This window comes from Monodelphis domestica, chromosome 5, assembly GCF_027887165.1.
Source record: "Monodelphis domestica isolate mMonDom1 chromosome 5, mMonDom1.pri, whole genome shotgun sequence".
Taxonomy (NCBI): domain Eukaryota; kingdom Metazoa; phylum Chordata; class Mammalia; order Didelphimorphia; family Didelphidae; genus Monodelphis; species Monodelphis domestica.
The window spans coordinates 131,987,978-132,013,311 of NC_077231.1; the positions used below are offsets into that span (position 1 = coordinate 131,987,978).

At 33.1% G+C, this 25,334-nt stretch overlaps 1 protein-coding gene across 4 annotated transcripts in view; it reads left to right on the forward strand.

The window, feature by feature from the left end:
* LOC100618576 (solute carrier organic anion transporter family member 1B1) overlaps window positions 1-25,334 on the forward strand; it is a 104,988-nt gene that overhangs the window by 76,514 nt on the left and 3,140 nt on the right. For all 4 annotated transcript variants that reach the window (XM_056799343.1, XM_056799342.1, XM_056799345.1 and 1 more), the window contains exons 11-14: window positions 2,929-3,094; window positions 5,141-5,325; window positions 11,434-11,498; window positions 17,235-17,352. In XM_056799343.1, coding sequence (XP_056655321.1) covers window positions 2,929-3,094; window positions 5,141-5,325; window positions 11,434-11,498; window positions 17,235-17,352 — 534 coding nt within the window. The remainder of the gene's footprint in view (window positions 1-2,928; window positions 3,095-5,140; window positions 5,326-11,433; window positions 11,499-17,234; window positions 17,353-25,334) is intronic.

The window sequence follows — 25,334 nt, forward strand, 5'->3', positions numbered from 1 at the left end:
AGAAATATATTCTAGCAGGACTGGATTCTAAATTGTATTATAAACCAGAAATTGTCAAAAATATCTGGTATTTCCCAAGAAGTAGAAAGGTGAAACAGAATACACACACACACACACACACACACACACACACACACACACACACACACACAAACCAAACAATAATAAAAGATTATAAGTATTTGACAAAAGTACAGAATGAGGTTATTGGGATAAGAAATCATCATTTGGTAAAAATTGCTGGGACAACTAGAAAGCAGTTTGGGAGAAATTAGGTATAAACCAATATCTTACACCATTCACTAAAACAAGATCTAAATGGATACACAGGGAACACATTGCCTATAAGATTTATGGATAGAAGAGGAATTTTTAATGAGTAACCAAGAGATGGAGAGTGTTGTGAGATATAAAATGGATAATTTTAAATATATCAAATTGAAAAAAAGAGTTGCACAAATAAAACAAATGTTGCCAAGGAGGAAAGCAAGAAATTGAGGGAAATTTTTAGAGGCATTCTCTCAGATAGAGGTCTCTTATCTAAAAAATATAGAGAACTTTGTCATATTTTTAAGATTAAGAAATAAATGGACAAAAGATATGACCTCATGGTTTTTGGATGAAGAAATCAAAACCATATAGAGGTATATGAAAAAATTCTCCAAATCATTATTTTTAGGAGAAATGCAAACCCAAACAACTCTGAGATATCACCTCATATCCACTAACTAAAATGACAAAAGGGCAAAGTGACAAATGTTGGAGCAGATTTGGAAAAACAAATACACTAATGCACTGTTGATGAAGCTATGAATAGTTCCAACTATTTTGGAGAGCAAAGTGAAATTATACCCAGAGAGTTATAAAATGATGTATACTCTTATACCCAACAATGATATTTCTAGAAATTGAGAGCATGTCCATCAATTGGGAAATGGCTAAACAAATTGTGGTATATGATTTTGATGAAATACTACTGTGCTCTTATCAAAGGATGAATATGCTGGTATAAAAATACTTGAAAAGAATTGCATGAGATAACAAAAAGTGAAATAAGTAGAACCAAGAGAACATTATATATGTAGCTCTAAAATCAGTATTTGAAAAATAACTTGTAAATGTTCAGCTCCAGAGAAGGACCTGAAAAAATAAAAGCACACAAAGCATAATTGATATATACATATATATTTTGGGAGATCATAATATCTTCTGTAGTATTGGGAGGGGAATAAGTGGCTGAGATACCTGGAAATAAATTCTAATAATAAAAAAATAAATTAAAATTCATAAAACTGTCAAAAAACAAAACCATTCTTAGCTATATTTTAGCCTCCTTTTTCTTGCTACTTAATGCTTTGTGAAGTAATCAACATTTTTTTCTACAATAAATAAGGTTTATATACACACCTTCAACTCCCTTTTGAGGCTCAGGATTTCCTATACCAGTCATGTGCAGAATCAGAAATTACCTGCATAATAATTGTATTATTGGTTTTATAACCTCCTCAAGTATATTCTGCCATTGGCTATTCCTTTTGACTATTCAGATAGAGGAGGGAAATTGCCTAATGAGAGGGTAAAAAATGAAGTCTAGGTGGAGATTTTAACAGCATCATGAAATAAGAGTAGCCCTTCTGGAGAGCTCACAGACTACTTGAATTAGTTTTTCCTGGAGCTTAAATAAGAATCAGTACAAAAATAAAGCAGCAATTTCATTACAATCACCACCATCTCAAATGCTAACTTCATTACTACATTAGCATTTACTTATTTCAGGCAAGTCTTCTCACCTCCCAGCCTAGATCATTGACTTAATGTCATTGGTATAAATGTTTTCCATGGCTTCATGTCTGCTCTGAAAACTACTGCTTTTTGAAGGTCCAATGAATGTTTACTGGACAAATAACTGTTGGTCCTATAGTTTGACTGCAGGGATAGCCGTGTCATTTTAGCAAGGAATCCCTTTTTTCTATGACTCAAAAAGGAACAGATTATCACTATTTTCAGACTACATTAATTGGGCATGGTATTGTGATCTTGTACCATGATTAATTTATGCAAAGCCAGATAATACTCTTCAGGAAAATTTGAACACATTCAATCTCCCCTGATTTTTCAAGATTTATATGATACAGGAAAATGACAGAGGATTGTAAATGAAATCAGGAAAATTTAAGTTTAAATACAGTATGAGATGCTTAGGACTTGATTGATCCAAGAAAATCCCTTAACCTCTGGTTATCTCAGTTTTCCAATCTGTAAAATGGTAATAATAACAGCACCAGCCTCCTCATCCCCACAGATTGTGGAGATAAAATGCAATGATATTTGTGAAATGCTTTGCAAACCTTCAAGCACTAAGCAAATTCTGTTATAATTATAATAGCTAATGATGTTGTAATGTGTTTATATGTTAAAAGCTATTGATTCAAAATACTGTGTCATAGAAATATATTTTATACATATGTATATATGTGTATTTATAAAAATGCATATATATATATATATATATTTCTTCTGTGCAAATGGCATTTATAGAATATTTGAGTTGGATAAGAAGAGAAATTGAGATCCAGTGAAAGGAAATAAGTTACCCAGGATGCTTTATCTCATTAACCTCAGAATGGAAGCCCAAATCCAAGAAAGCCTTATGAATTTGTTACTCCCCTTCTAGGAAAATGACCTCTCTTCAATGATTCATAACCAGTTACATTTGTTTTTCTCCTTAATCACATTTGTTTTTTGTGAGAGTTTTCAGGTTTTTTTTTAAATATATAGTTTTGTGATAATTCTCAACTTTTTTAAAATATAGAGGAAAATAATATTTTTAAATATTGACTATGATATCTTTATCAGCTTAGTTTCTCTGTCAGTTTAGAAAATAACTTTCTTTCTCTTATCTCTGATAACTCTACATTTTAACTGCAGGAGTCAGCCAGAGACACATCCTCCAAACATCTCATTCTCTTTCTGCAACTCAGACTGTAACTGTGATGCCAATCTATGGGATCCTGTCTGTGGGGATGATGGACTCACTTACATATCTCCTTGTTTGGCTGGATGTAAATCTTCAGTAGGCCATGGAAATGACTTGGTATGTGTGGTGATTCTTATTCTCTCTTCTTCTTCATAATTCCAAATCCCTGAAATGTAGTCTGGTTCCACAGCTTTGCTGCCCAATATCTCACAATCAACATTAAATCAACAAATACTTATTAAACATGCACTTTGTACCAGGCAGGGCATCTAGATGGCTCAGTGAATAAAGTGCCAGTCCCAACATCCAGAAGATTCAAAAGGTTTCAGACACTAGCTGTGTGAGCCTGGAAAAGTCACTTAACTCTGCCTCAATTCTTCATATGTAAAATGAGATGAAAAACAGTTCCAGTGTCCCTGCCAAAGAAACTCCAAATGGGGTCAAGAAGAGTTGGACAGACACAAATGAACAACATGTACCAGGCATTGCAGTTGTTTCTAGGAATACAAATACAAAAGCAAAACAATCCCTGCCCTTCAGATTATGTTTCCAAAAGTTTTTAAAATAATATTTAATCATCCCTCCATCAAACCTTGCCCAAGGGCCAACTGGTCCTCATCTAGCAGTTGCCTCTATTGCCCATTATATCTGTATGACTCCAGCCATACTTTACTTAACTCTCTGGCAATTTGCTCATCTGTTGCCTACCTACCAGGCATGTGGCCTCCCCTACCCCTTCTACTTCTGAAACATAACTATCATAGCTCCAGAAATGGGTGTATTAATCTATTTCTGCATTGTTCCATTCAAATTCCCTGTAACTTTCCAAAAATAAATGCCCCTCCTATGTCTTGACTCCCCTTTATTTGTTATATACCACTCTTAGAAAAGAAGTGCCATAAGGACAGAGATAATACCAGTGTCCCTACCGCATCATTACCTTCCCCATCTCAGTTTTGATGTATTGTGGGTTAGCATAAGAAATTAAATGGGATTTTGGGGGTAGTTTTGCAAAAGCTATAATCAACACTCTGAAGTTGAGGAGACAACAAAGAAAACATTTAGAAATTAATAAATGTATGCAATATATGTATAATATTGAATATCAACATATTTTATCTTTTAATACCATAAATAAAAGAATTTCTTTTTTAAAGGTAAAATATGTAAAAAGTTAGAATTCATGAAAATAACATGAAAGCCAACAGATGACACAAAAAGACAAGACATGTAAAGATAGTTTTTAAAGTTTAATAACTCATAATTGTATACAAAGTATTGTAGACACATTATTAAAGAAAACTCATACTTATCTTGTATAAAGGGATTTGTACAAATTTTGTACAAAATTATTCATAGATTTTCAAGATCACAGGGGTGCCACACACTCAATCTCCATGATATAGAAGGAATATATTTATTTCTTCTTTTAAAATTTTATCCCCAGGACTAACCCAATGTTTAACACATTATAAATTCTCAACAAATGCTTCTTTGTTATTTAATCTATTTTTTCATCCATATAACTATATGAAAATCATATTTAACTTAAAAATGAAAAGTCCTAATAACAAAAAGTAGGCCTGAATAAATTATTAAAGAATGAATAAGTTACAGTGATGTTAGATAAAGATGAGATATTAACTGTGAGCAAAAGGGGCATAAAAAGTTTAAAATGATGCAATTTTGACATTTAATAGTAATATTTTATTGTTAATATGAGTAAAAGGGTAATAAGTTTCTTCCAAATATTTTTTCAACAATAGTTTAAAACAAAGAGAATAAAGGAAGGATGCTAGGAAACCTATTTACCTTTCTAGTAAGGCACAGTAGTATTAGAAAGAGCATTGAATTTATAGTCAGAGGACCTGAGTTCAAATCAAATTGCAATCCTATTAATTATTACTTCTATGATCCTGATTAATTCACTTCCCTCTCTGAGTTTCAGTGTCTTTATTTATGAAGTAAGGATTGATTTCTTTTTTGTAGTTTATCTCTAAACTATAAAACTGATCAAATGAAAGACTATATCTATCAAAAGATACTTTAGATTTATCCAGTATACAATAATTGATTGATATTTTATTTTAAATATAAAGAAACATTCTATATCTTTCACTGTGCTTTGCAAATACATTTTATAATGTATTTTTAATATTTTAGGTATTTCATAACTGTAGCTGTGTTGCTGCTAATAATCTCCTCTCTAGAAACACCTCAGCTCATTTGGGTGAATGTCCAAGGAGAGATGATTGTTCCAGAAACTTAATTTATTTTATGGCAGTGCAAGTTTTGAGTTCTTTTTGCTTTGGATTAGGAGGTACTTCTTCAATAATGCTGGTTTTTAAGTAAGTAATATAAAAATCATGATTATAGATATGAATTCATAAAAATTCTATTTTAATAAGAATCAAACAGATAAAAAGATATATTATTTTCATTTAACAAGGAAATGCTGAATTGATAGAATTAAACATTTCTCAAAAGTTAAATTCTAGCTGTTTTTTTCTCATACAGATGTGTGGGGTATTTTTGTTTATTTGTTGGTTTGCTTGGTTATTTTTTTCTTTGTTTTACAAAGGAAGTCTTTCATTAAGGTAAAAGTCCATACTCTGATGCCAGTGATTGCTGGCAAAATCTATTTTCTAAATTATTGAACTATTTTAAATATTATATCATCATCATGATATACCTTTCAAGAACAATAAGTGACCAAAAATTTATATAGATTTCTCAGACACTTCCAGTTTTAACATCATAAATACATCAAGAAAGGAGCTGTGAATGGACTGCATATGTGAAGCACCAAACAATATCTTTGACTAAGAATAAAGTAAATTTCACTAGAAAGGAAAGGATCAGTTGCTTTTTGGCAGTCTCTTTGAAATCACTTATTGAGGACATGGAGATATGCACTGTAGAGAAAAGAAAGTAAGAAGAACTAACTCTTCAAGCATTTCAAAGCATATAGCATGGAAGATGGATTAGACTTCTCCTTAAACCCCAGGATAGAGAACTGGAGAAGAAAGGTGATAATTGCTGACAGGCAGATTTAAAGTTGATATCAAGAATGCCTTCTAAACAATTACAATTAGAGCAATTCATTCAAAAGTATAATTAGCTGCCTTAGAAGACTGAATATTTCCCTTTTCTTTAGAAGACCACATGTTGCAGAATGAGTCCTTGTAGTTAGACAAAAAAAGGTTCTTTCTTTCTGATTCTTATTCTGTGAGCTTGTACAGAATCATACCATTGTTTACTTAAAATGAAGGTTAATATTGATAGCAAACTGAATGAAAGCCTCAATCACTTAATAGTTATTAAGCATGTATTATGATACAAAAACTGTACATTGTCTGGAGGATATAAAGACATTGCAAAAACAGTCCCTGAACTGAAGGTGTTCACATCTTACTGGGAAAGTCAACTTAGAAAAATCAAACCATATTAGATAAATATAAAATTAATGGAAGGTAATCATATAGGGTGGGGAGCTAGGTGACACAGTGTCAGGAAGTCTCATCTTCCCGAGTTTAAACCTGGCCTCAGACACTGGCCCTAGACCTGTCACTTAACCTTGTTTACCTCAGTGTCCTCATCTGCCAAATGAGCTAGAGAAGGAAATAATAAACCACTCAAGTACATTTGCCAAGAAACCCTCAAAAGGGCCATAAAAATTCAGATATGACTGAAAAATGACTAAACAACAACATTTACAATATAACAGTGGAAGACCACGAAAGACCTCCTGGAGAAGATGGCTCTTGACCATTTCTAAGGAGGAATAAGACTCTGAGAAAAAACTTTGGAAAGGAGAATATTTCAGGCATGAAGAAGAAGTGAAAAGTCACTGCAACAAGATAGTATCTTGTGGGAGAGAAGCAGCAAATAGACCAGAGTGGCTGCATCATGAAGGACATAATGGAGAGCTGAATAGAAGAAAACTGAAAAGTAGAAAAGGATCTATTTTAAAAGAATTTTAAATGGCAGGCAAAAAATTATCCTAAAAATAATAAAGAGCTTCTAGAATTTACTGAGTAGAAGTCTCAGGAGGTATATGTGCCTGTGTGTCTATTTGCATGTGAATATATATATATATATTATATATATGTTATGTCACATGGACACAAATGTATATATATATATATATATATATATATATATATATATATATATATATACTCAGAGTCTTATTCCTCCTTAGAAATGGTCAAGAGCCATCTTCTCCAGGAGGTCTTTTGTGGTCTTCCACTGTTATATTGTAAATATATATATATATATATACATTTGTGTCCATGTGACATAATCAAACCTGCACTTCTGGAAAATCACTTTAGCAGCTGAGTGTGGGATGAATTAGAATTGGGGGAGAATCAAAACAAGGAAGTCCATTTGAAGGTTAATGTGTTATTCCAGAGAGGAGATATCAATGACCTGAATTAAGGAGGTTTTGTATGAGTGGAGAGGAAGTGGGTGTGAGATAAGTTGTAAAGAAAGAAATTACATTTGGCAACTGATTAGATATATAGGATAAGTGGGGGTTTCAAGAATAACAGTAAGATTATGAACTTGGATGATTGAAGGAATAGGGGTGCTGACAATAGAAATTGGGGTATTCAGGGGAAGGGATGTCCTGAAAGTAACATAATGAATTCTGATTTGGACATGATGAGTTTGAGATGCCTACTGTAATCTAATATGAAATATCCCAAAGGCAATTGGTACTGAAGGACTCAAGATCAGGATAAAGAATATGACAAAATAAACATCTAAAAATAATATGCATATAATTAAATTGAAGTCCTAGGAGCTGATGAAATTATCAAGTAAGAAAGAACAAAGAAAAAAGAGAACATCTAGTGTAAATTATTGGGGAACATCCACATTTAATTTAAGAAATAGTGATTTAGGAAGAGAAAAAGAAGAAGCAGTTAAATTAACAAGAGAACAGTGGAGAAAGAAACAGCAAAAGAGATAGAAAGACAAAGAAAAACAGAAAGAAACAAAAAGGGAGTGAAAGAGAGAATAGCATCACAAAAACTTTGGATAAGAGGGTATCCAGAAGTATATGAGGTTCAACAAAGTATAATAGAGCAGAGAAGTTAAGAAAGACGACTGTCAAGAAGAATACACTGGATTTTCCAAATAAGGTATCAGTAATTTTCAGAAAGTTAGTTTCAATCAAATTAGGGATTGCATAGGGTTTAGAGGAGAGTAAAAAAAAAAAAGTAGAGGCACTGATTATAGTCTTTTTTCAGTCTTCAACTGAGAATAGAATGAGAGAGAATGATTGCCAAAAACCAAGGTAGGATCTAGGGAATCATTTTTTTTAAGATAAAGAAGAGTTGGTTTGATTATATGCAGCATATATAGAGGGAATAAAAACTAGAGAGTGAATAGAGATAATGCTAAAAGACAAAGCTTTTAGCAACTCCATGCTGGACTTTACAAGTAAGCTAAAAATACTTTATTGAATGTTTTTAAGTGAACCACTTCCAGAATCCTAAACTTGTATATGTGTCCAGTCTTGCTTAGACATTGTCCAAGATTTTATTTTCTTCAGGTCAAATTTCCTTCTCACTTTGTACAATTAGGTATTGAAATGATAAAGTTCAGATGAAGGGGAATGAAGAGTCAGCATTCTGACCCAGCATTTTGGCCCAGTATATGCAACCACCTCCACATAAACTTAGGAAATGTAATCTATTGAATTCTAATTAAAAAAAAAAAAAGCTAAGAAACAATCAGAGAGTTGTTTTTTCCAGTTCAAGGTAACTTGGGAAAACAGACAAAGAAGTCTGAGGGCACTGAGAGTGGAGATTTACTCAGTATACAGGTAGCATAGCAGAAGCAAAGATGTTTTAGAACCCAGAGATAGAAAGGGGTCTAAGACAGAATACCAGGTCTGGAAATATCAAAGCAGAGATTCCATGGGACCCTGAATCCTTGATAGGTATACCTCTGCTAACATGAATGAGTCCCAAGTGGCAGCTGTGTCACCCTTTATGCTGTTCCAAGATGTGATTCCAGGGTTGGGAGTGGGGGATAAGAAAGTGGTCATAGTCCCAAGAAATGGAGGTCTTATCTGTGTGGAGAGCAACAAAGAAGCTCCAAAAAATTTTAGTGTGTATCTGAGTTGAGAAAGGACTCCGTTCTAATCTTAAATGACACACACACATAAGAATACAATAGCATACTCAGGACAAGAAACTAATACCAAAGGAGAATTGAGCATTTTATTCACTAAATCTGCAGAACTCAGGCTAAATCAACCACACACATTTCAACAGTCAGAACCCAGCAAATTCTGTCACATGAGGATAAAAAAATCCTCTCCCCAGAACTAACCACCATGGAAGCATTACAAACTTATAGAGGGGGCAGCTGGGTTGCTCAGTGGATTGAGAGTCAGGCCTAGAGATGGGAGGTCCTAGGTTCAAATCTGGCCTCAGACACTTCCTAGCTGGGTGATGCTGGGCAAGTCACTTGACCCCCATTGCCTAGCCCTTACCACTCTTCTGCCTTGGAGCCAATACACAGTATTGACTCCAAGACGGAAGGTAAGGGTTTAAATAAAAAATAAAAAATAAATTAAAAAAAAAACTTATAGGCCCTAAGACTGAACTGTGAAAATTGCAGGACATAAAAAATAGAAGTTTAGAAGTGATATTCCCTCAGAAGTAAGCAGATCTCTATACTAACATAAAGGCCAAAGTCAATAATAGGCTGAAGAACTGAGAAAACAACAACAAAAAGAAACAGATGGTAAAAAGCTATTATAATCACAAGAAAGCTCAGACACAAACACCAAAGAAGACAATACTTTAAAAACATACATAATCAAAGTCTCAAGAAAAATGCAGTTATAATACAAGCCCAATATAAGTTCTTAGAAGACTTAAAAGAAGAAATGTAAAGAACAAACAATGATTTATAAAACATAACAGAAACAGAAGAGAAAAATTGGGTAAGCCATGAGAGTTTTGCAAGAAAGGTATAACAACTTACTAAAAAATGTATAAAACATAATGAAATAAAATAATTTGTTAAAAATTAGATTTAACCAAATAGTAAAAGAGGTTAAAAAATTATATTGAAGAAAATGACTTCCTAAAAATTCGAACTGGACAAATAGAAGCTGGTAAATCCATGAGATAGTAAGAAATAATTTTAAAAAGACAAAAAGCTAAAAAATAGAATAAAATTTGAAACCTCATAGCAAAAACAATTAACCTAGAAAGGAGAAGGAGGAGGTATAATTTAAGAAACAATGGATTATCTGAAAGCTATAAGCAAAAAAAAAAAAGTCTAGATATCAGATTTCAAGAAATAACGACAGAAAACTGCTCAATTTCAAAGGAAAAAATAAAAATTATCAATAGCTACATTTTTAAAATGCAAGCACCTTAATTTGAGAAATAAAATTAAACTAAGTTTAGGGAACTACCTCATCAGATTGGCTAAAATAAGAATAAAAGAAAATGACAAATACTGGCAGTGGTGTGGGGAAACTGGCACACTAATACACTTTACTGGAGCTCTGAACTAATACAACCATTTCAGAAAGCAATTTGGAACTATATACAAAAATATATTAAAATGTGAATTAAAAGATATTAAAATGCCCTTTGACCAAGCAAGACTACTATTAGGGTTATACGCCCAGTACATCAGAGAAAGAGGAACAGGATCAATATGTACAAAAATATTTATAGCAGCTCTTTTATAGTGGCGCAGAATTGGAAACTAAGAGGATGCCAATCAGTTATGGATGGCTGAACAAATTGTGATATATATGACTGATGAATTACCTGTAAAAAATGATGAAAGAAATGATTTTAGAAAAACTTAGAAAGATCTATCAGAATTGAAGCAAAATGAAGTCAGTAGAACCAAGAGAATAATTTACAATGTAATAGCAATATTATAAAGATAATAAACTTTGAAAGACAGTAACTATGATGAACAAAATTACCTACCATAATTCCAAAAGATTCATGATAAAAAATATGCTTTCCACCTCTAGCTAGAGGACTAATTGACTCAGGGTGCATATTAAAATATATTTTTCTTGCATTTTTAAATTGTGGAATGTGGCTAATGTGGAAATTTATTTTGAGTGACTACATACTCATAATAAAATTTGTTTTTCTTGCCCTCCAGTTGGATGGGGATGGGGAGGGGGAAAATTGGAACTGAAAAATAGGATAAAAATCTTTGTACTTTAAAATACGGCTCAATGAAACAAGGAAACAACATTTTTTTTTTAAGTAGACAGTCTTAGTCCCTGTGGAATACTTAAAGATTTTTAAGTCCTGTCCTACATATGCCTGTGAGAAGTGGAGCATTTTAGAGCATTATATAGTTAGACTATTGGCCCATATTGCATATATGTGAAATGCATTAAGAATGTTTATAATATGGAAATATCTTACTACTCTTTGTCTTTATTTCAGGAATGTTGAGCCTGAACTGAAATCACTTGCAATAGGTTTTCATTTCCTGGTTAATCGAATAATAGGTATGAGATATATATTTTATATATAATATATGCACATAATATGTATGCATATATGTATGTAACACATACATATACTAAATTAATCAGTTCTTAACATGTTTATGAAATTGAATACAATGAATATTTATTAAATGAGAGAATGGTTATTAGAGATTAGAGAGAGGCCAACTTGGACAAAGACAAAGTTCATACCCTCAAGAAGTATATAACCTAATGTTAGATGATTGTATCACACACATATATGAAATTCAAAATAAAATGTGAAGAAGACAAAGTGTGGATTCAAAGTGTTCTGGTAAAATTTGAAGAAGGGAATTTATTGGTTTTTTTAATTGAGGAAATCAATGAAGAACTCATAGAGGTAATTTCTAAGCTTCACCTTGAAGAACAATTTCAACAGTTTTATGAAAGGAAAAATTGAATTTCAATCAAGGAAAATAGCCTCATAAATACCCAGAGGAGGAAGACAGAAAGGCAAGTTCAAAGTTGACCCAGTCAAGAGTTTGTTACTGAGTTAATCAGAATTTGTAGCCTTTTTAGGTTTTCTTTTTTCTTTTACATAATAACTCAAATCATTATATATGACTATTTAACAATCCCTTAATTTTTAATATTCACAATCTCTTATACATCAATTACTTCCCTTTACATTCACAAAGCAAAATTTGTTCAGTCACTCCCCAATGTTTTCAGTTTTTTCCCACTATTGAAAAAGTTGCTACTATAAACATTTCTACATATTTGGGATCATCACCTCTGTCACTTAACAGATGAGTAAACACAAATCTTTGAAGTCAATTGAATTGCAAAATACTCTACATCCAATAAATATAAGTGCTAGATTTTGAAGCTAAGCCTTTTCAATCGAAGACTTATTATGCCAAGAATATTGGAGGGGGGAAATTTTATTAATTTTGTTTTGAATACATTGCATTCAGGTGCCATGACCTTTCAATATTAGGTAGGAGAGTTCCAATGCCAGATATTTTCCAATGAGAGTTGATATAGTAGGTATAGAAGGATTATCTAGTTAAAATTATGCAATATGAATTTATACTGGATCCATTCAGAATGGTTGAATGATTTTCTTTACCATCATTCAACAACATGTATATTTATGAAGATGAAAATGGTGTGAGTAATATAAGGTTGAGGCTTGACTGGCATAATCATTGATAGGATGATGGGCAAGGGGATTCAAGAGAGAAGTATAGTATAGAATTGAATTGGTTCATCAAAGAGTCAAGAAGGGAAGAAGAGGAAAAAGTTGCTTGTGAAGGGGAAATGTCCACAGGTAGAATTGAGAGATCAGGGAATTGGAGGTTACAGTGAGGATAAAGAGTAATGTAAAAGAAGTCAGAGGGAGCTGTGAAAGACCAAAAGCCACTTTTCCTTCTAATTTTCTGTCATTCTGAGGTACTATTCTAAGGTTGTTTTCAGAGGATTCTCAGAGCAGTTCCAGCTTTTGCTGCTACTAAGCCCACCAATTCTACTTTTTAAGGAGTTGTTTTCTTTGGAAAATATTTTATATCTTTCCCCATTTTTTGTGTGTTTTTACCAACCTGTTGAGTTTTTTCATAGTTTTCCTATATTACTCTCATTATTTCCTCCAATTTTTCTTCTTTCTTATTTTATTTTAAAAATCCTTTCTAAGATTTTTATTAGTTGTTTTTTTTTTACTTCAGACCAATTTGTAATTTTCTTTGATGTTTCCCATGTAACTTTTGTTGATGCTATCTTGTTCTATGTCTGTATCTTGAACCTCTCTGTCACCACAGAGAGCTATTGAAAACTAGAATTTTTTGGTTGCTTTTTGTTCATTTTTACCAGCTTATTTTGTGATTTGTTGCCCTGCTTGTGGATTGAAAAGAGTGCTACCCTAAATTCCTTGTTCCGAGGATAAGGGCTTTTCTTCTGGATTACACCAGGATTTAGGATCTAGCTGTTGATTTATATTTGTAGGCAGTCTCCCTGCTGGCTTGCGCTGATAAGAAGCCTCACTCTGACTTGCACTGGTGGGAAATCTCATTGCTGTTTGTATTTAGGGCATAATCTCCCTCCTGGACAGCTCCAGGAGCAGAGACTGTTGGGCAGCTCCAGGGACAGACACTTGCTGTTGGCTGGCCCCATGGGGTGGGGCCTTAATGCTGGCTGATCCCATATATGGAACTTCATCAGGAGGGGGTCTCACTGCTGATAGGGTCTTGAGTGGCCTACTGAAGTTCAATCTGCCTTTGCAAGAGGTTGCTCAGACTCTACTCCTCTCCCACTACAAGGAGAGAGAACTCTTATGCTGGTCCTCCAGCCTGCTCTCATTAGGAAACCCACTTCATTCCTCCAAATTTTGGTATAAGGTTTTTGTTTGGGATTGTTTCGAGGGGCATTTGTAAGAGCTTAGGAAGATGGTTTCCTTACTCTACTATTTTGGCACCAGAAGTGCCCTGTTAAAAATATTCTATATTCTCTTCTTCTGTTATTTATATGTATTTATAATGTAATTATATTATAAATAAAATATTCATGTATTTCACTTATATTATTGGCATACAAGTTGCTTTTATTTCTTCTTCTTTGGTGGCAAATTCACCCTCTTCACCTTTGATCTAGTAATTCTGTTTTCTTCATTTTTTAAAAAAATGAAATTAATCAATGGTTTAATTTATTTTATTGTTCTTGTTTCCCATAAAGCTGCCTACTTATCTTATTTATTAGTTCAATGATTTTCTTATTTTCAATTTTATGAATCTCATTTGACTTTTAGGATTTCCAATCTGATGTTTAATTGGCAATTTATGATTTATTCTATTTCTAGTTTTTCTACTTGCATGTCCAATTTATTGATCTGCTCTTTTTCTATTTACTGATGTACTCATCTAGAGAAATATATTTTCGCCTAAGTATTGCATTGGCTATGTCCCATAAATTTTTATAGGTTGTCTCCTTGTTGTCATTGTCTTTAATGGAATTACCTTCCTCATTCTTTAGGGGAAAAAAGATTATTTAGTTTCCAATTAATTTTTAGTCTTTCTGCCACCCTTAGTTGAATGTAATTTTTATTACATTTAATATTTCTGCTTTTGGGTATAAGGCTTTTATGCCCTTATGTATAGTCAATTTTTGTGAAGGTGCTGTGTAATGCTAAGGAAAAAAGAAAGTATATTCCTTTCTATTCCCATTCAGTTTTCTCCAGAGGTATATTATATATAATTTTCCAAAACTTTATTTACTTCTATAATTTCTCTTTTTTAATTTTTTGTCTATATTTATCAGGTTCTGAATGTTGAAGTTCCCTAGGAGTAGAGTTTTATTCTTTATATCCTCCTGTGACTCATACAACTTCTCCTTTGGGTATTTAGATTTTATGTCATTTGGTGTGTACATGTTTACTACTGATATTACTTCATTGTCTATGGTACCTTTTATGAATATGAAATTTCCTTTTTATCTTTTTTAATTAGATTGTTGGAATTAAATTGTGATTGGACTGATAATATATTAATTAAGTAGTTGCCAGGGATTTAATTTCTAAAATCCCAAATATGAATTACTAAACTAAATGGAATTTATGGTAGTCTATTTACAATATTTTCAAAAGAAGGAAGGTATTAAGGAATGGGGGAGAGAGAAAACTCTGACTTCTTCTTATATCAGTTAGAATTTCTAAGCCCCAGCCAGGGGAAGAGAGTCTCAAGAAGATGGGCCTTACCTGGAGGCTTCATGCCTCCAGAAAGGCAGGGTCACTAAATCATCTAGAATTTCTAAGCCCTAGCCAGGGGAAGAGAAAAGCAAGGTCCACTAAGTCAACCTTTCACTCACCAAAGGTGACAGTCTAAATAGAAAGAAGTCTGGGTGTCGGTCTTCCAGTGGCTCCTCCATCTTTCACTCCAAGCCCAGATGACTGACTGTCCCCTTCAGTCTTTTTTACCTCTATTTAAAGACCTTATTATCTTGTGTCACCTCCTCTAAATTTTCACATAAATTTTCACACAATCACAGCAGATGCTTTTCTCTAGCACTGCCCATTCTTTAGTTCTCAACTTCTCTGGTTAGATTATATCTTTTTGGGTTACTTAATACCTCTTTTGTTAAGTTCACCTTTTGTAGTTACTAAACACCTTTTTGAAGTTAAAATCTAAAAATAGATTGTAGCTTACAATTCTAGCTTCACTATAAAGGAAGAGCTAAGTACCTTCATTGATGAAATCAGGAGATTACAATTCTAGCTTCACAATAATCTCCCTCTTTTCAGTCTTTCCCTATTTAAAAATCTTTTTCTTGACTACCATCTCCTGCAATTCACCTTTCCTGTTGAAATAAACAATCATGGGAGGGATAGCACAGTGGATAGATCACCACACCTGGAGCCAAGAGAACCTGATTTCAATTCTAGCCTCAGATATTTCCTAGGTATGGGTCCCTGTGCAAGTCATATAATCTCAATTTTTCAGTCTATTCTGTCTCAGAATTGATACTAAGAAGTTAAGAGGCTCTTTTTTTAAATAAAAAAATAAACAGTAATGGTATGGCCCCAAAAGATTATTTACAGTATATTTAAACCATTTCTACCTTCTCCATTGGCATATCTGAAATTATTATGTTAAAAGACAGTATGTTGGTTCCCAGAGCTTTAATGCAGAAAATTTTGTCAAAATGCTTTCCTTAAGATGTTGTCCATTTTTATTCCTTCTTTAATTTTCAATTTTCATGCTTGAATGCCCATTAGATAATTTTTCTTAACTTGAGATTTCACCAAATTTTTAAGACTTTTATCATCCACTGCATCACTGTTTTATGAAATCACATTGCTCATAATTATCTTTCATCCTTCATAAAATTTTACAAATGAGTTTATATTTAAAAATTCATGACCTCCAGGAATCCTTCCTCAATGTGGCAAGAAAGCCAAGTGTTTGCTAACTAAGGAGCTTTCAGAGCTTCTTTTTGGTCTTCTAGTTGTGGAAGTTAATTTCATTAGCTAAACATCTAGATGGAATTATTATTAAATGTGGATGTCATTTTTGTTGTCTATTTTTCCATTTTAAGTTTTCAGTTATGCTTTTAATTAATATGAAATATACAAAGAACTTTCAAGAGGGAGAGAGGACAGGCAAATGGAAGCAACAGGATAAGCCTCATGTAGAAGAATCAACAGAATTTTAATGTGTCCTCTGGCTGCCTTCCTTTCTTTCTTACTCTCTCTTGATCTCTCTTGCTCTTTTTCTCTTTCTCTCTCTTATTTTCACCTCTCATTCATTCCTTCTTTTCTTCTTCCCCCCATTCTTTTTTATAAATGCTACTTCATGATACATCTGTTCACACTATTCAAATCACGCCTCATAGATGACCATCTTATCTATAATAGGTCCAAAAATAATCTCTAATGTTTTTGATGGAAACCAAGTTGTCCTAGTTTTCTCATCTATTTGAGTCTGAAAAGGGTAGAATTAATAATTGTTTTCTTATTAAAATTTATGAAGTTAGAATATAAAACAGTTGGTTCTGAAATATAAATCCTTTATTTCAAAAGTTCTTTACCAGGTGTCTGTGAATCTGCTTTTTAAAAAATATTTTTATAACAATGGATTTCCTTTGTAATTGCATATATCTTATCTTTACTTTAAAAAAATATTCTGAAAATTGATCTATAGACTTCAAAAGATTCCAAGAGAAATCATGGCATAAAAAGGGTTAACAATTTCTGCTTTAGTATAATGCTTGGTATTTTTATTTTTACAGGAGGAATTTTAGCCCCCATCTATTTTGGAGCAATGATAGATAGAACATGTCTGAAATGGGCCACCAATAAATGTGGAGGTAAAGGATCTTGTAGAATATATGATTCCATGTCATACAGGTAAGTTAATATTAAAAAGTTTCAAAACCACTTAATTTTCCCATTAACAATGCTTTTTCCAAACAAATGACATTACATATTTTTACATTTAAAGCCATGTTCAATGTGTTATAGCTTGTTTAAAAGGGCTAAAAAAAACCAGACTAATTATGGATTGCATCCTATCCATGAACTTTCAATGAAAGGGCAAATAGAAAACAGATAGCAATAGAGAACTCCTTTCTATATTCATTCCCTACAGCTATTGATTCATAGAAGTCATAAAGATAGATTTCCTCATTTTTTTCCTATCCCACAGAGAGATAATATGTTCTTACAGGAAAAAACTGGCATTTTAAATTTTCATGGTACTTTATAGCATATGAAGTGTTTTCACATTAGATACATTATCTCATTTAAAAATCATAAGAAAGAGGCTAGTGGGGCAGCTGGGTAGCCCAGTGGATAGAAAGCCAGACATAGAGATAGGAGGTCCTGTGTTCAAATCTGGCCTCTGACACTTCCTAGCTCTGTGACCCTGGGCAAGTCACTTAATTCCCATTGCCCTTACCACTCTTCTGCCTTAGAATCAATACATAGTATTGATTTTCTTATAATACACCAAATGTATGACCTTGGAGAAATCACTTAATCTGTCAACTTGTTGTATACCTCATCATTAAAAATTAAATATAGTCCTTCCTCTACATACCTCAATGTATGATTGATTAAATTTAATCCAATGAGGATTTATGAATTGTTTTATGTACATAAGATATTGTACTATGTTCTAGGAATACTAAGATGAAAAATGACAAGTTCTTGCCATAATAGTGGTTACAGACTAGGAAGAATTTTGAGGTAACTAAACAGATTACTTGAAAAAACTTTTAAAAAAGTAATACACACATGGAAGTCAAACAGTGCTAGGGAAGGAAGGCTCAATTCTAGCTGAGGGAAGAGTGAAGAAGAAAGTATCAGGAAGGAAGTAAAACTGAAGCTGAGCCTTGGCAAATGCGAGAGACTGGAAATTCACAGTACTTGGAAGACTGAATAAATGAATGTATGAACAAGAATTTGTTCAGTGCTTTCTATGTGCTGAGCACTTGGACAAGTGTTAGGGATACAAATAGAAAAAAGGAGGGGATAATACCTGTTCTAAAGAAGCTTATTCTCTAACTAAAGAAGATATTATTTACAAGAGAAATCATGTACAGAGTTTATGGACAGCCTTGGGCATTATAAGGGAACAAGGACACAAAGAAGGTTAAGGTTGATGGGTACTCAGGATTCATCAACAAGCCAAATAATAGGGCACTAGGAACACTAGGAAACAGTGACAGATGGTAAAGCTTGATGGCCCTCAATCTCCCATTAGATTTGTTGTTCCTATCAGGTCTGGGTGCCCAGAGATCAGATAAATGGTAAAGGATGTACACAGAAGAAGGCTGCCCTGTCACAAGTTTTCCTATAGCTGGTGGGTAGAAGAAAGACTCACCATGAGCAGAGTCACTCCTCTTTAACTTCCATGATAGGAAAGGGCAGAATAATATCAGGAAAAAAGGAATAGTACAGTTTAGCTAGAGCAGTGAATAGGCAATTACACATTTTAGAAAGCAAAACAATATTATTAATTGAACCTTGATCTTTAGCTGGTTGGGTCAAAGTTGGTGCTTTATTTCAAACCTATAGGTAACACAGTAAATGAAGTGAAGAATTTCCATATATGTAAGATAGAATCAGGGACAGTTAAGAGGTGCAGTAGACAGAGTACCAGGTGTGGAGTCAGAAATACTCATCTTCCTAGCTTCAAATCTGGCCTCAAACACTTACCATCTGTGTGACCTTGGGCAAGTCAGTTAATCCTATTTGCCTCAGTTTCTCATCTATAAAGTGAACTGGAAAAGGAAATGACAAACTACTCCAGGATCCTTGCCAAAAAATTTTCAGAGTGGATCAGGAAGAGTCAGACATGAATAAAATGACTGAAGAAGCAACAGAAAAAGAATGAAACCCCTCTTTGTGGATCAATAATGGCAGCACGAAATCCTCACAATGAAGAAATGGCTACAATAAATCAAGTAAAAGATGTGTGTAGTCATCTAATATGCAACCAAAAATACTAGTATACATAACCTCTACTAAACCACATGATTAAAGAGGAATTCTCTAGATCAGGTATAACAAGTATATCAAAAGTATTTTTTCTTAAAAGAAGTAACAGGGGTATTTCATTTATAAAGAATTAGAAGTAATAAATAGACTCCTCTCTAACAGATAGAAATCTTACAAATAGCCAATCAATAAGTTAAAAACTTAGTCAGTGGTCCAGCTATTTGGACAAAAATTAAATCACTAAATGTAGATCTTTGAGTCTGGTTTTCAGTGGATTTAGGATCTCATTGTTGCACAATGACAGATTTGAATACATGAGTTTAAATGTTGCCTCTGACACTCACTATGTCCAGATAACAAAGTCATTCAATCCCTCTAAACTTCAGTTTCCTCATATGTAAAATGGGGGCATTACTGAACTGTTGGGAAGATCATTTGAGATAACATATGCCAAGTGCTTTGTGAACTCTAAAGGGTTCTATAAATTTCAATGATTCCATGATCCTATACTTTTCTGGTTCTACTCTTAACTATCTGGTGGAACTTTTCTCAATTTCCTTTGCTAGATCTTTCTGTCCTGCCATCTCAACATCTCAACCATCAACAAATACCTAGGATGTGCCTAGGTATCTTTTCTCTGCACATTTTGTTATTAGGGGATCTTTTCTAGTCTTGGGGATTCAGTTATATCCATTCAGATGGCTACAAAATGTATGTATTTAGCTCAAATCTATCTCATAGACTCCAGTTACACATCACCAATTACTGGACAAAATCCATAAATGAGAGAATTTCAATATTGGAAGGGACCTCAATGGGAATCAAGTCCAACTCAAACTCCAAAAGGAATCTCTATTGACAAATGTTCATCATAAATGTATGTGTAGCATCTGCCACAAACCCTGGCCTTTCTCAGGCCCCTCAAACACTATACCAGGGCTTCCAAACTTGAACTTAGCATACCCCTAAGAGGTATGAAAGACTGATCAAGAGAGCATGAAGTATACTTTGATTTAATTTTTTAAACTAAATTCTAATGAGCAAAGTTATAAAAGTTTTTTAAAGCATATCCCATTCTTACTAAAACTGCTTATACGGATTTAATTTAATTGTCTTCTATTTTACACATGATGAACTCTTGGATTTACTTCCTTTCTTATTGAATACAGGGCGCTGAAATTTGTTTTTAACTTTATGGGATACTAAGAGTGAAATAGTTTGGAAACCCTTGCTCTACCTACACTCAGGGACATGGCAGTGTTAACCTTTTCTTCTGGGTTTGCCAGCAAGTATGTCCCAGTTTCTATGCACTCCTGTACAAGTCAACCAGTCATAATTTGAAGACTTCCAATAAGGAGAAATCTATTATTTTCTGACATCCCATTTCCCTTTTGGATATCTCTAAATGTTAAAAAATTGTTTTGTTTATTTCCCGGGGTTCAACTTAAATTTACCTTTGAAATTTCCACTGATTACTCCTAGTTCTTCCTTTGGGACCAGAAAAATCAAATTTAATTCCTTTTACTCATGACAGCCTTTTAAATATTTACTACACCTGCCATGTATTCTCTTCTACAAGTAAATCACATTTTTCCAAAAAAAATTTTATATGGCCTTTACACTGTATTTAATAATCTTTTGCTGACTTTTCTTGCCTTTATCAGAATTTTATTCTTGAAGTTGTCCAACTTATTTTGAGCTACTTTCCATTGTAATGCCTTTGATTTCAGCTCTGCTTCTCTGGAATCTGAATTCTGCTCTATTCATTCCTCTAAAGATTCCTCTTATTTTCACTTTAGCAACTATTTTCTCCTTATTGGTCAAATTTAAGCATGGAATACCAATTAATCTTTCCAAGCTTTTGAAGATTTTCAGATCATTAAGAGATGTTAAAATTTTGTTGGTTACTTTCAACAATAGAGGAAATTTAGTAAAATCATAACATATTAGATTAAAAGTTAAACTTTGAAGATCTTCTGATCTAACCCCATTATTTAAAAGGTAAAGAATTAAGAACTTGAAAAAGTCAATATCAAAAGGGAATTTAGCCAGGGTTTTAATCCAAATTCACTGACTTTAAAGCCAGGAATCTTTTTCCTACATAATTGTCTGAACAGTTAAAATTCTCTCTCCTATTTCCCTTGCTTCTGTGCCACATTTGCAATTTGTTTCTGTCTTCCTTTTTCTAAGTGAGCTATAGTATATTTATACCATAATGCTCCTTTTCTATTGCCAGTGATCTTCACATAAAGGTTACCTACCTCTAGTTGAAAAATTTCTCACCTAACCCTATCTTCCTATTAAACAATGCTACCCTATAACCCCATGACTCTAATTTGTTCATTCTACAACTCAGAGATATTGATGTATCCCTTGGGTTAGAGATGTTCACCACATGAAAATCACAAAATCAGCTTTGGATTTTTTTTTACTTCCTTTGGCAGACACTCTCAAATTGGGGACATTGGAAAATGTAACTATTTTACCACCAAATGCACTGAAAATGATTCTCCACTTGTAAGCACAATATTCACAACATTTTAGGACAAAATAAGTATTATTATAAGGAGAAAAACAAAGTAGAGTTTCATGAATAAGCAAAAATTAAATTAAAAATTATGTGGAGTAGAGTGTCATGGATATAGGATGGATATGGAATAATAAAGACTTGAAATTAAAATCTAAACCAGGCATATTGAGACTATAGGATACAAATTTATCTTCTCTGTACTTTGCTTTATTAAAGGACAGACTAATAATTGAGCACATAGTTCTTGTGAGTATCAAATGAAATGGTAAATGTAAAGCACTTTGTAAGCCAGAAAATATTCTACCAAGTATTCCAGAAATCTAAGGGAATTTTTAACATTCACTAAACACTTAGTAAGCACATCTTGTGTGCCAAGCACTGTGATAAGCTATTAGAACTGAAAACTAGAATTGCTAAAGGACAGAGCCAAGATGGCAGCCAGATAGCAGTGAAAGCTCAAACCACTCTAAGAATCCTTCCCAGTCTCAAAATAGTGCCTCAAAATGACTGAAGTCAAAAAACCAATAAAACAGAAGCTCTCTTATAGAAAATAACTTCAAAGGTAGCCAGAGATAGTCAATTTTCATTGAATAAGGGGATAACAGAAGTAAAACTGCACACATAGGAGTGCTGGCTGACCAGTCCCCCACCTACTGTGCTAGGTTCCAAGTCTGGACAAAGGCCAACTTTGGGAACCCAGGACCCTATCTAATCCAATAGCAAAGCATCCCATACCCACCCCTTGAAGTCCCAAGCTCTATCACCAGCCTGTAGTGAGGCCCAAAAGTCCATAATAGCACTTGTCCCTTTCAAGCATGCATTGTGAAGCCCCTATCCTCATAGCAAAATAGGTCACAGTGCTCTAAGTCCTGCAAGTCATCAGCAGCAGAGACTGAATCAGCAGTTTTCAAAACTCCCAGTCCACAGACATTAAAAAAAAAAAGCTGGGAAAATGAGCAAACAGCAGAAGAAGCACCTAACCTTAGAAAATTCTTATGGAGACAAAGAAGAGCAAAGTACTGATTCAGTAGAGAACAGTGAGAGCAAAGCAACTAAATGTAAAACTTCGAAGAACAATGGAAATTGGTTTCAGAAACAGGAAGAACCCAAAAAGGAATTCAAAAATCAAATGAGAGGTAGAAAAAATGAGGAAAGGGGGAAAAAAGCTATACAGAAAGAAAATAGCAGCTTAAAAAGCAAAATTGGTTAAGTAAAAATAGAGGCACAAAAATCAAATGAAGAAAAGAGTTCTTTAGAAAATAGAATGGACCTACTGGAAAAAGAGGCCAAAAAATTCAATAAAGAAAAGAGTTTCATAAAAAAGTATAATTGACCAACTGGAAAAGAGAAAATACTGCAAGCAGCCTAAAAGAAAAAATTCAAATATCTTGAATTTAGAGTCAGGATTAAACAGGATTTGACAACTTCTACATTGAAGGAACAGAGGGCTTGGGATGTGATATTCCAAAAAACAAGGGAACTGGGTTTACAACTAAGAATCACCTACCCTTCAAAAGTGGCTATATTCTTTCAGGGGAAAATATGATCATTAATAAAATAGAAGATTTCTAAGCATTCCTGAAGAAAAGACCACTTAAATAGGATATCTTATGTTCAAATATAAAATTCAAGAGAAACATAAAAAAGGTAAATAAGATAGAGAAAACATTTTAGGGACTCAATAAGGTCAAATTTTTTATATTCCTACATAGAAAGATATTTATAACTCTTAAAATTTTTCTTATTATCATAGTAGTTAGAAGTAGAATACATAAACAGAGAGTGTGGGAGCAAGGATTTAGGATGCTAGTGTTTAGGATGACATGCAAGAAAAATTGAGGGGTAAAAAAGAGACCTTAAGTGAGAGAAATAGGGAGAGAAAGGTAAAATGGGAGCAAATTATATCACATAAAGAGGCATGGGGGTAAAAAACCTATTACAGTGGAGGAGAGGATGGGGCTGATGATGGGTAATACTTAAATCTTACTTTCACTGGAATTGGTTCAGAGAGAGAGAATAGCAGACAGATTCATTGGAGTATCGAATCCTTTTTTTACTCTATAGAGAAGTAGACTAGAAATAAGAAAGGAGTGGTGGGGAGGATAATGACAAAATAGAGGGGGAAGTTGGAGTGGTGACTAAAAGACCCTATAAAGAAGTAGGATGAGAATAAGAGGGGGGGATTGTAAAGGGGAATAATACAAAGCAGGGGAATGGGGGAGGAGTGATTAAAAGCAAACCACTTGTGTGGAGGGATAGAGTGAAAGGAGAAAGTAAAGGTTAAAAGGGGAGAGCAAGATGGAAGGGAATACACAGATAGCAATCATAACTGTGAATGCAAATAGGATGAATTTGTCCATAAAATGACAGTGGATAGAAGAGTAGATTAAAAACCAGAATCCTATTATATTTTGCTTATAAGAAACATACTTGATGCAGGTAAATATGTACAGAATAAAGGTAAGAGGATACAGCAGAATCTACTGGCTTCACCTAAGATTTAAAAAATAAGCAGGAGTAGCAATTCTGATCTCAGACAAGGTTAAAGCAAAAATAGTTCAGATTAAAAGAGATAAGGAAGATAATTATATCTTGATAAAAGGTAGTATAGACAATGAAGTAAAATTAGTACTTAACAATTAGGGTTTATAGAAAAGCAAATTAAAAAGTAATTGGAAACTAAAGAATCTAATTCTTCAAAATAGGTAGGTCAAAGAATAATAGAAACAATCACTGTTATCATTAACAAGAATGACAACCTATAAAAAAAACCTATCAAAATTCATGGGATAAAGACAAAGGAGTTCTTAGGAGGAAATTTATATCCCTGAATGCTTATATCAATAAAATAGATTTCAAAAAGCAAATCAATGAATAGGACATGCAACTTAAAAAAATTAGAAAAAGAACAAATTAAAAATTCCCAACCAAAGACTAAATTAGAAATCCTAAAAATCAAAGAAGTTAATAAAATTGAAAATTAAAGAACTATTGAACTAATAAATGACTAGGAGTTGGTTCTGTAAAAAAAAATAAAATATTAGAATGCTTAACTAATTTGAAAGAAAAAAATCCAATTTTCAACATCAAAAATTAAAACAGTAAATTCACCTCAAATAAAGAGGAAATTAAAGCAATCATTAGGAGCTATTTTGCCCAATTATATGACAATAAATTTGAAATTTGGGTGAAATGGATGAATATTTACACAAAATTGTAAATTGTCTAAATAACAAGAGAGGAAATAGAATCCTTAATCATCCCATCTCAGAAAAAGAAATTGAACAATGAATTTTCTAAGAAAAAAATTTCCAGGGCCAGATAGATTTACAAGTAAATTCTATCAAACATTTAAAGA